The sequence below is a fragment of the Phodopus roborovskii genome, unplaced genomic scaffold, assembly GCF_943737965.1.
Source record: "Phodopus roborovskii unplaced genomic scaffold, PHOROB, whole genome shotgun sequence".
Lineage (NCBI taxonomy): Eukaryota > Metazoa > Chordata > Mammalia > Rodentia > Cricetidae > Phodopus > Phodopus roborovskii.
In genome coordinates this window covers 50543203-50555289 of record NW_026126418.1, presented here as the reverse complement: position 1 = coordinate 50555289, position 12087 = coordinate 50543203, and the positions used below count along the sequence as shown (strand labels likewise).

The 12087-nt window shown below is 40.9% G+C and overlaps 1 protein-coding gene across 6 annotated transcripts in view; it reads left to right on the top strand.

Moving 5' to 3' along the window:
* The window catches only part of Fmnl2 (formin like 2), a 270688-nt gene that overhangs the window by 145936 nt on the left and 112665 nt on the right, over window positions 1-12087 (top strand). For all 6 annotated transcript variants that reach the window (XR_007834547.1, XM_051184696.1, XM_051184692.1 and 3 more), the window contains exon 2: window positions 8615-8698. Coding sequence is in view for 5 of the 6 variants with exons in the window: in XM_051184696.1 (XP_051040653.1) it covers window positions 8615-8698 (84 nt within the window). In the remaining variant the exon portion in view is untranslated. The remainder of the gene's footprint in view (window positions 1-8614; window positions 8699-12087) is intronic.

The window sequence follows — 12087 nt, the reverse complement described above, 5'->3', positions numbered from 1 at the left end:
ATCAGCTATAAGAGTTGAAAGAAAGGGATTGATACTTTTGTTATCCCCTGACCCGAGTGTGGCAGGACTCTGTATTTCAGTTGGGATTATGGCCAGAGCAGGGGTTGTGTAGTTTTGGCATCTGTTGGGTGTTGAATCACTTGAGGTGGTGAAATGAGGAACAAGGAGATGGAGTGTAGGAAACTTTCCTTCAGCTGCTCTAAGTACAGCACTGCTCTTCTGTTGCAACCAACTCACTTTTGTCAGTATATCTGGTATTCTGCACACTACATCCAAAGTTTATCCTACATCAATGCTCATTACTTCCTCAACTGCTAATGAGCATTTTCATGGACCTGATTAGTCCCTCTGGTTACCTGGAAAGGACAGCAGGCCAGGGCTAGGACAAGCTTGTCTTTCCAACTCTGTCCTTTAGTTTTATTTTGAGGTGGGGTCTCACTCTGTAGCCCAGGCTGGGCTAGAACTTACTACATTACTCATAGTTATCTCCTGCCTCATCCTCCCAAATGGATGGATTATGGGTAAAAAGCCCCAAGCCTAACTTAGGTCTGGAGTTATTGATCATGTGCATATGATAAAGGGTCAGTATGTGTTTTATCCAACATTTACAGAAAGCGTCCTTCTTCCTTCCTTCCTTCCTTCCTTCCTTCTTCCCCTCCCTCCCCTCCCTCCCTTCCTTCCTTCTTCCCTCCCCTCCCCTCCCCTCCCCTCCCTCCCCTCCCTTCCCTCCCTCCCTCCCTCCCTCCCTTCCTTCGACAGGGCTGTTCTGGCTATCCTGGAACTAGCTCTATAGACCAGGTTGGCCTTGCACTCACAGAGATCCACCTGCCTCTGCCTCCCAAGTGCTGAGATTGAAAGGTGTGTGCCACCACCACCCAGTTTGAAAGCAAGCTTCTTAGGACAATGAATTGTTCCTAAGATTGGAATGGGAAGGTAGAGTTATTTCTTATTCCCTACAAAGGACAGTTTGCAGTTAGGTTTTATTTTACAGATGTAACCAGATTAGGGAGAGGTTTATTTCTACCCCTGTGGGCTTCACTGGGTACCCAGAATGACATCAGTACCCTGAATGATTAAATAAAGTAACGGTGACAATGAAAGATGACTGGCTGTGGTGATTCACTTGGTTGCCTGCCTGAGTCACATGCCAAGAAAGAAGCTGAGTGTTACTGGCATCCACTTGGTTAGGGAGGTTTTGTGATGCCAGGTAGTCACGAATATAGGTCAAGGGAGCTGACAGCTTTTCAGTTGACCCGAAGAGAGAGACATGTGCCAGGTTGGCAGCCACATTCTAGTTGCCTTCATGTGAGCACTGGGGGATTTGTACCTTTATGCCTGATCTCCTAATAATAGTCAGGAGCAAAATAACAACATGGAGAGGCTAAGAGGAGATTTAGCCTGCTGTGTCCTGAGTACTTTTATGGAGGTTCCCTTTTCCTGGTTGTTCATTTCCTCAGCTGATACTTCTCTCTGCTATCGAGTAACTAATTGTATGCTTCCTCTCTATTCCCTTCTGCTTTATTCTGTGTGTGGTATAGCTCTTACCTCCTCCCATAGTCTTGCCTTGGTTCATATTTTGCATTTGGGTAAAATAACAAGAGTACGAATATTCTTTGGCATAGTTGCCCCGGGCTTGACTGCTATTTTGAATGCATTATCACCTGGCTTACTTTTTCTGCAACTCTGAGGTATCGCCACACCCATTACCACCATTACCATCGTGGCCACACTGTGAGCATCTCTATTTCACAAGAGGGGAAACTGAGATTAAATTTAAGTAATTTACCCCAGACCACACAAAGAGTGGTAGAGTCGTGGTTACATCTGCAGTCTAGTTAGTAACTGTCTTGTGGCATTTAATGCCCGTCTTTGCTCCTTTCCCTATGTTACATACAGACCCCATCCATAGAAAGGAATGGCTCCTTTTCTGAAGTTATGCCGCTTCCAGATGCTCTGGCCTCATTAGTGTGTTTCTCCCCTCTCCCTATCCATCGAGATTCCCTCACGTTTCCTTCTGCATTTTGATTTTTGGTTAATTAACTGATTTCCCATAGTGCTTTATTGTATGTGTCTATCTCAGGCACTCTTTGTTTTTCTCATTTAAATTTTCTAAGTTCTTAGGAGCTTTGGGATTAGGATCCGGCTACGTATGCTCTACACATTTACCCTTTCCCCATTTAATTCCTGAAATTCACTCTGGATCCCTAAGCTCCTGGTTGCAGCCCACCACATTTTCTTGTTTTTCATAGCAAAGCCTTTGACTTCGAGGATGGGAAATGGGGAGTTGCTCAGTGGGTAACAGAGTTTCGGTTTTGGAAGATGAAAGCTCTAAAAATTTGTTGCACATCGAGGTGAGTATAGTTCCATGGAACTTGGGAATTGGCTGTGAGGGTAGATTTAATTGTTCTACCACAACTAAATTAACTATTAATTTTGTTTGTGGTTAGTTATGTGATGTGCTTTATGCTCTGTGTGTGTGTGTGTGAGTGAGAGAGAGAGAGAGAGAGAGAGAGAGAGAGAGAGAGAGAGAGAGAGAGAGAGAGAAAGAGAGAGAGAGACTGATATGACCTGTATACTCACATGTAGAGGTCCAAGGAGAACATTTTCTGTCTTCCTCTATTGTTCTCTGCCTTATTGCCTTAGGAAGCGTCTCTCACTGAACCAGAAGCTTGCCCTTTTGGCTGTGCTGTGTGTATGGCTGTTGAGCACCTGGGATCTGTTTGCCTCTGTCCTGCAGCACTAAGGTTACAGGCATGCACAGCTAAGCTTGGCTTTTTATGTGGGTGCGGGTACTTGACTTTGGCTCTGTTTGCACAGAAAGGTTTTTGTTTTGTTTGTTTGTTCATTTTTTGAGACTGTTGTTCTGTAACTTTGGAGGCTGTCCTGGAACTCACTCAGTAGACCTAGACGAGGCTGGCCTCAAACTCAGAGATCCTCCTGAGCTTTCTGAGTGCTGGGACTAAAGGCATATGCCACCACTGCCTAGCTCAGAAAGTATTTTTATCTGACTCATCTTTCAGGCCCCCACAATTTAATTTTTAAAAGTGTTGGTTTCTTCTGCTGGTTTCCTAGAAAGCCTGTATTTCTGTTAATTGAGGAACTCTAAGAGGTTGTGTACCATCTGTCTTGTTCATGCCTTTCCTTCTCCCAGAAGCAACATGGCCTGCAAAATCTTTCTCTTTTCCTAAGTGGTTATTATGTAATGTAACATTTTCCATTAGAGAATCCCGAAGTTTAATGGCCTTGAGCTTCCATTTTTACCAAGTACTCAGGACAAGATTGGGATCAGAAAATCCTATATTCTTGAGCATAAGTTGATTTGGTTCTGAATGAATTGAGTACTCTCATTCCACTCTGTGCTGCATACAATATTAATCTATAATTACAACTTCAAATCTATAGGTTATCATAGATGCTTTGTAACCATGATTAATTTCTTCATAAAATATTAAGAAATATGAATATGCCTTTTAAAGGAAAATTTTGTTTTCAATGGTTTTCAGACAGAATGCACTTATTACCAGAATGGAGGCCATAAATATGCTACTAGGATAGATTGATTGCTGCAGTTGGTACCAGTGTGAAGTTAGTGTCAATAAGCTAAGACTCCAGGTGTATTACATGTAGTGAAAGAATGTCTAACATTCACTCAGGTATGACTTTGTTAACCACCCAGCAATGTTCCATGAGTTCCAATGCTGCCTATTAGTCCCCTCTCATGGCACCTGACAATAAGTAAAATACACCCTTGACTGATGTTTTATGAGAATTGGAAATGCTTTTTAGTGCAAATTTAGTGCTTATTGATAGTGCACATCCAAACCCTATATCAGTGAAGATATTTCAGACCAAGAGGCTGAGTGTTTTTATTTATTCAACAATCTCCTTAAATATAGACTGCCATGGTACATTGGTCATTCCTAGAAAAAAAATTGTCATAGACATGGATGTATTGTTGTCAGAGTCTAAGCAGAGCATCTTCTTGTACTATCTGGGCAGTGGTTCTATGATGAACAATGTCCAAGCTGGTTAGTCAGAGTGGAAGGAAAGGGTATTCCTCATAGGAAGAACACTCCTAACCATGAACTCACACCATCTAGACCACAGGTAATAACATCTACTGAGCTTTTAACTTATTGGCAGGCTCTTGCATGCAGCAACTTTATGATGAAGTTCCTTCAGATGCACCTGGTATAGACATTTTGGCACCTAGTCAGAGCCCAGTCATTTATGGATAAACCGATGGATAATGGAAGGCAATCAGCTCTGTGTCTCAGGCATCACTACCTCTGGGTGAGGCAGAGCTATCACTGTGAGGAAGCCTGGAAACTGATATACACATCCATCCAAATCAAAGAGTGGTACACTCACATGTATATTAAAGAGATGTGGGGGCAGACACAATATTTTGTTTGTGTTTGTTTGTTTTTTGAGACAGGGTTTCTCTGTGTAGCCATGTCTGCCATGGAATTCATTCTGTAGACCATGATGTTAGCCTTGAACTCACAGAGATCCACCTGCCTCTGCCTCCTGAGTGTTGAGATTAGAGGTGTGCACCACCACTGCCTGGCTAGACACAATATTTTGTCAGTTACTTGCACAAACATTTAAGTTGAACCTTACAGTCCTGTCCTGTATAGTATAAGCAAGATGAATTCACTCTAAAGAAATTTTATAGTAGTTATTACCAGTTTCTATGAAGTCTCTGATTCCCCCTGGTCCCTGTGGAATTACTGACCTGTACTCTGTGCCTGAGCATTTCAGAGGCCTGACCAAGGGTGGAAGGTATTTCAGATGCTTACTGTAGTTTTAAATTACTTCTGTTGCTTTTTTGAGATTATAATTGTCTCATTTCCCTGTGGTTTTAACTTTAACTTGGAGATGGCGACAATAACTAATCCTTGAGGTTGAGAGCAGTTGTGAGGCTCTTTTCGTTCAGGGCAAGGAGGACTTTTTCTCCAACCTTCAAAAATCATGGCTCTGTCTATCTGCTTTGACTGTTCTCTTGGTTTTCACATAAGTTCTCAGATCTAGACAGGGACGTTTAGATTTTGTTTTTTGGTTTTTTTGTTTATTACTTCCTCCATACAGAACATACAGAAGTTAGTTACCTTCTCTTTGTGCTCCTCCTTTTCATGGACTAGCATACACCTGGAGCAAAATTTAAGGCACTGCTTTTGTATTCTTAAGTCTATCCAGTCAGGTTTCATTGAACTTTTCTGTCATAACCCCACTCCCTCCCCTCACTTTTTTGCATGTGTGTGGTGTATACATGCACATTCATTTTTGAGTGGGTGATAGTATACATTATACAGTGTGTTCTCATGTCTGAGGTTGACATTGGGTGTCTTTTTTTTTTTTTTTTTTTTTTTTTTTCCCGATACCTTTCCATCTTCTATGCCAAGATGGAACTTGATGTGTGGCTGATCTGGCTATAGCCAGCTGGCTCTTTGACTTTCCATGCTGTGTGCTGGGATTAACGGACTCTGCTTTACCCATTGCTTCCTGGATGCTTGGATTAATGGGCACTGCCCTACCGATATGACTTTGACCTGCATTCTGGAAATCTGAACTATGGTCCTCACATTTGTATATAGCAAGTACATTCCCTGCTGAGCTCAGCTCCACAGCTCATCAGTACACTTTTGTTTATTGGTGATGACTGTCATTTATATGTGCTGCTGCCCTGGCCTCTCTGCCCCCATGTTTGCTATGCCTAATCATTTCTTTATGTAGCACTTGCAGCAAATTTGCAAAGCAACTTGCTTATTTGTTTTCTTCTTTAAAAGCATTTGAGGGGTTGTAGAGATGGCTCAGCAGTTAAGAGCACTGGCTGCTCTTCAAGTGGACCTGGGTTCTAGTCCCAGCAATCACATGGAGAGTCACAAGCAACTGTTTCTCCAGTCCCAGATCTGTTGCCCTCTTCTGGTCTCCATGGGCAGTACATGCATGCAGGGCACAGGCATACATGCAGGCTTCATGTTGCATTTTACATAGAAGTACAGTCACTGGCTTTGAGTGGTATTTCTTTGAATGGGTAACTTTGACTCATCATCTTTTCTGTTTTCCTTCCTTCTTAGTCTCTCTCTGGCCAGGCTGGGTACTTTGAGCCCTTTGACAGCGCCACATATCCTGTCTCGCAGTTTCCTTTGTGTTTGCTCTACTCAGCAGGTTTTTCTCCACTCTTTAATTGTCTGACCTCTGCTCATGTTTAAACTTCCATTACCCCCATACTTTCCCCCCCCGCCCTCCCCCCGCCTTTCTCCAGAGCTGTTTCCTCACTCTTAGTCCAAGCTGCACTCTTATAACCTGTCTGAAGACTTGCCAGAGTGGGAAAAGCTTTTGTCTCTCCAGCATAATGCAAGACTTCCTAGGAGCCATATATATTTGGTTTTCCAAGTGCCAACCCCCATATTGCATAGCACTTGTACAGGGACAGTACTTCATAAACATCCGTCAAACAGATGACTGTTTAATCAAAAGGAAAGCTGGTTAGAAGCAGCACCTTACCTGTCTTTTTGTACCAGCAGGCCCTCCAATTGTGATTGCTGAGTGCTTACATTTGTGCTGAGCAGAGCACAAGCACAATGTTTTAAATAACTTGACATTTTATTTATCTGCAAAATGACCTTGGTTAGAACCAGTACAACATATTTTGGGCATTTAACAGAGTTTGTTACTATGAATCTTTGCAGCTTTAAGCAAGTTAACCAGATTTGCTCAGGTCTGTTTTCTCATATAACTGGAAAACCATATCAACCTCACATGCTTATGCCTAGGAGATTGAGATTAGGCATGCATCATGCCAAATACACTGCTTTGGACATTGGAGTTCAGGCATTTAAAGAATTCCTTCATCTCTCTGGAGGTTAATGAGGACTTGAGGGGAAAATTCATTTAACTTATCCTGCAATCTTGTGCTGCATATAATCATACCCAAGGGTACTAATCTGAGGGTCAGGAACTGGTTTAAGAGGAAAATATTTATCTCCAGGGTACAAATAAGCAATGAACGGCTGTTTATTTAACAGTAAATAATCTTGTGCCCCTCCCCAAAGAAAGATATACATGGAATTTCTTGCCATATCCCAGGGTGTGTTGGTTAATTTTGCTTATCTGAATACAAGTCATATATGCAGTTAGATACTTTTTCATTGTATTTTAAGTATCTTTTCCAAGGAGCTGGGTCACATGAAACTATTTCCCCCCCACTTTAGGTATTTCAATATTTAAGAAGCTTTAGTAATACCACCCAATCACTGAAATCTACAGTTCTTCTGAATACATTGTCAGCCTTGAAGTAATTAAAACATTACAAGCCATGAACCTAAAAATTCTGAAGGCAGAATTTTCAAATCTGATGGCTTAAGTTCAAATAAATAGATAGTAGTATATATTTAAGAAATATCAATATGAGTGCCATATTGATTTTAAAGGGAATGCTTGGGTAAAACCTATCAAGTCATCACATGGTGATTCCCTGTCATTAAGTAAGTATAGTTTGACCACTTTTATTTCTTTTAAAGTCTGTTTACCCTGTGGCATGAAATACCAGGCCAGGATGAGTGATCTAGCTATAAGATGAGTCCTTCAGAAAGTTGCAGGAGGCGGGGGTGGGGGGTGGGGGGGGGTGGGGGGGTGGGTGTCTGAGCATTGACTGGTCAAGACTTTTGTATCTGTCTTCCTGTTAGCCTAGACAAGGGACCACATTGTTTCAACAGGATGACTCTAGTGTGTTGAGATTGAAACAGGGTGGTCGATACACATAATACATTGATGAAGTACTTAGATCCCTTGTCTAGAGCATGGGGACTTTAGAGAGGACGGATACTGATCTGAATTTCTTCCGTGGCCCTCAGATTTTGTCTCTGAGTCTTGTTGCTAAGGATCTTGGTAATATGTACTATTGATTATATGGGACATCAGAGTCATAACACATGCCTGTATCCAGGCAAGTTCATGTTCACCTCTGCAGCATATGTGTTGTAATAGCAACAGGGACTTGTGATGTCTGCATATCTTGTTGACCTTAATGATCATTACTTACTGCAAGCTGAGTTTCATGTGCAAGCACAGTTAAAGGCTGAATTAGTTGGCAAGTCCTGAAGGAATGGCATCTTTTCACAGAGGGCACAGATGACAATTAATTGTTATTTTTTTTTTTTTTTGTCTGCCTTTTATTTTGTTATTGCTTCACATTTATGTGGGTTCTGGGGATGAACTCAGGCTGCCAGGGTTTTGTAGAAACCAACTGGTGCAAACGACATTGTCATTCAGTATTCTTTTGGTAACTTTGTGTCTGCACTGGAGCCATACTTTCTGAAAAGCCAGTTCTGACCTTTTTAATTAATTATAAAGGGAGGCTACGATGAAAGGAATGGACAGAGTCATTTTTGCTGAAATGCATGCCAGGTTGTTGTAAAGCAGGTTGTCCCTTTAATCAGCTGAACATGTAAGTGGAACACAAAGGGGTGTGGGATGACTTATTCAGATGTCTTGATTGAATCCTATGCTAGGCACTGAAATGCTGTCATGAAAGGACCAAGGTGATTTTCTTTTCTACCAACGAGGTATCATGGTTTGTAACAGATCTTTTTACTTTTTATTTTCACAGAATGCTATGAACCTACCTCCTGACAAAGCCAGGTTACTGCGGCAGTACGACAATGAGAAGAAATGGGAGCTGATCTGTGATCAGGTAAGAAACTGCTACACACATTGTGTGAAGAAAGCAAGGGAAGAGGAATATTATGTTGCTCCTGTGCATTGAGCTTGTTCCAGGAGATTCATGAATTTCTCCATTCTGACTATTTGACCTCTGGTTTTCTTATCTGCAAAGGAAAAGGTACAAAATCACGACTTCTGTTTTTTTCATTATTTGTACCATTTTGCAATGTGGTTTTCTGGGAAAGCTGGTTAAATGGGTTAAACTCAAAATGAAATATCTGTTCTGTTTGCCTTCTTTAGCAGTTCAGACTGTGTGCTCACTTAAGTGTCAAGGTCCTATATTTTAAATGAACTATTCATGTGAGGAGGTAACTTGTTTATAAAGCAATGTGGGTTGCCCTTAACAGTACTTCTTCCTGTACCTAGTTCCCAGTGTTACTTATTTTGTTTTTAATTCATTATAACAAATATATACCCTTATGAGGGGTATAATATTAAAAGTAAGAGTTTTTGTTGTCTTTCATTTTGTCTTCAAGTTTTACTTGGTGTCTGTGTTTTAATCCTCACTGTCAGGGCCCTCTGGGTAAGAAAACCAGCAGATGAACTTTACACTTCAAAAGAAAAAGGGTTTCCCCCTATTTTGCACAAAACCTACAAATAACTTTCTAGTTATTGTCCCTGTTCCCCTCTCCCCCCAAGATAGGGTTTCTCTGTGAGGCTTTGGAGCCTGGCACTGTAGACCAGGCTGGACTCAAAGAGATCTGCCTCTGTATCCCAAGTGCTGGGACTTAAGGTGTGCGCCACCACCACCTGAACCCTGTTTTGTTTTTAATAATCAAAGTATATTTGTGTGCTCTCCCCCTTCCTACCCTCCCCTCTGCCTCCGTTACACACATGCACACACGCACGCACATACGTGAGCGCATGGCACTTCTGTGTGTTGATACATTTACTAATGATCATTACTGTACCTTTTCTTTGTTTAGGATAGTGGTTTTATCAAGGGGATGCTACTTTATAAATAGGAAGTAGGTCTTTTTCTATAAGGATAAAATATATCAGTGAGTTGAATTAGTTTTCAGTTTAACACAGAGGTTTCTGTTCATAAGATTTTAAGCATTTTAAGCTTCCAATTGTAGGTTGTTCTACTCAGGTTCTTAAGAACAAATGAGAAATAGACTGGTGAGCTGATAGTAAAATTATCTTTTTTTTTTTTCTGTATTATGTTTGAGCACTAAGCATTGACAGAAATGGAAAAAGAAAAGTTTGTTTTTAAATTAGGAGTGGTGTGTGTGTGTGTGTGTGTGTGTGTGTGTGTGTGTGTGTGTGTGTATGTGTTTGTCTGTATTTTGACTACAGGCTATGTGAGCACCATGTACATGCCTGCTCCTTCTGGAGGTCAGAAGAAATCATTTGACCTGAATTGGAGTTACAGGTGGTTGTGAGCTTCCATGTGGATGCTGGGAGCTGAGCCCCCAACTTCTTCAAGAGCAAGTGTTCTAAACTGTAGAGCCATCTCTTTCTCTATCCTGTGACTGGTGACAATCAAGGAGAAAACAAAGGGGGAAGAGGAACTGACTGACAACTCTCTTGAGCCTTAATTTTTAATGTTATTAAAACCTATTATAATGGAACTATTTTGTAGTGACAACAAAAAATAATTGATTTTCTTTTTAAATTTTTGTTTTCTGAAAGAGAAAACAAAGTTGGTAAGTTCCTTAGAGTGACAGAAATTGTAGAATGAATCTCTCTCTCTCTCTCCATATATATATATATATATGAATGACTTAGAGGTTGTAGTTCAGCTAATCCAACAATGGCTACCTATGAATGGAAGGTCCAAGAATTCAGTTGTTGTTCAGTCCACAGGGCTGGATGTCAAAATTTGTCTTTAGTACATTCTGGAATCCTGAAGTTCTAAGACTAGTTAAGGAATGGACTTGGCTTGCTGGGGAGGTGAAAGGAAGTAGACAAAGAACAAAATTTTTCTTCTTCCATGTCCTTATGTAGGCTTCCAGGAGAAGATGTAGCCCCGAGTAGTGGTGGGTCTTCCCAACTTAAAGATCTGGATTGAAGGTGTGTCTTCCTACCTCAAAGTTTCAGATTAGAAGCGGATCTTCCCATTCCAAATTCAGCAAAAAATCCCTCATAAGGTGCCCCATTTTGGAGTTTTAGTTCATTGCAGATGTAGTCAAGTTGACAACCAAGAATAGCCATTACAGGAAAGTGGGGAGGATCTGGGAGGAGTTGGAAGGGAGAAGAATATGATCAAAATATATTTAAAAATTTTGTCAGTAAAAAAGATAATTGAGATGGGTGGTGGTAATGCATGCCTTTAATCCCAGCACTTGGGAGGCAGGAACAGGTGGATCTGTGTGAGCTCGAGGCCAGCCTGGTCTACAGAATGAGTGCCAGGACAACCAGAGCTGTTTCACAGAGAAACCCTGTCTTGGGAAAAAAAAAAAAAAAAAAAAAAAAAAAAAAAGAGATAATTACTATTGTAGTTGGAAGTTTTTTGCTCTGTCTCACGGTTCTTACTGGACCAGTTTTTGTACTGCCTGCTGCGTCCCTGCAGCTGTGTGCTGGAATGCTGAATGCCTAGCACTTTGACCAGTCACTTCTATACATTACTACAGTGTCTTCATGAGCTCTGAGATATCATGGCTGACTTGCTGATGATAGTTAAAGAGAGTAATAGTTGTTAATGCCCAATGCCAGCAGAAGCAGTCACTCTTAGTAGTGTCCTTTCTGTAATGTCAGGCAAAAGCCTAGACCTAGAGATGAAGTTCCTGCCAAAGGTCACATAAGTAGTGGTGAAAAGGTAGGCTTAGGTAGTCTGGTTTTGGAAAAGCTGCTAACTGTAGTTGGTGTTTTAACCAGTGCTCTTTGCTGCTCTCCTCATATACTCTATGTATGAATGGTACACTAAGAAACAAACATTATGTATTCTCTTTGTTTTTCTTTTTGCATTATGTGATGCTTCACTAAAAGGAAAGAAGAAAGCAGGGAGTTGTAGCTTGACAATGAGTCATGTCACATTGTGGCTGCTATAATGAATAGCCAGCATTGGTTAATTATTCTTCATTGTGAAAACTGTGACCAGCAAAAATGTCTTCTTGTACATATGTATAACCCATGAGCTCATCTCATGGGTGATAATCCCTTGCTCTCTCTCTCTCTCTCTCTCTCTCTCTCTATATATATATATATATATATATATATATATATATATATATGGGACAAGAAGGACAAAAGCTGAAAGCTTCTGCCATGTGCCATTCTATATGGATGCTCATTTTAATCTGTCCTATGTATGAATCATGTCACATGCTTATGATTCTGTATGGGGTGTCTGTCTGATGGACAGTGAAGATATAAGTTTTGTGATTCTATTTATATGAAGTATCCAGAATAGGAAGT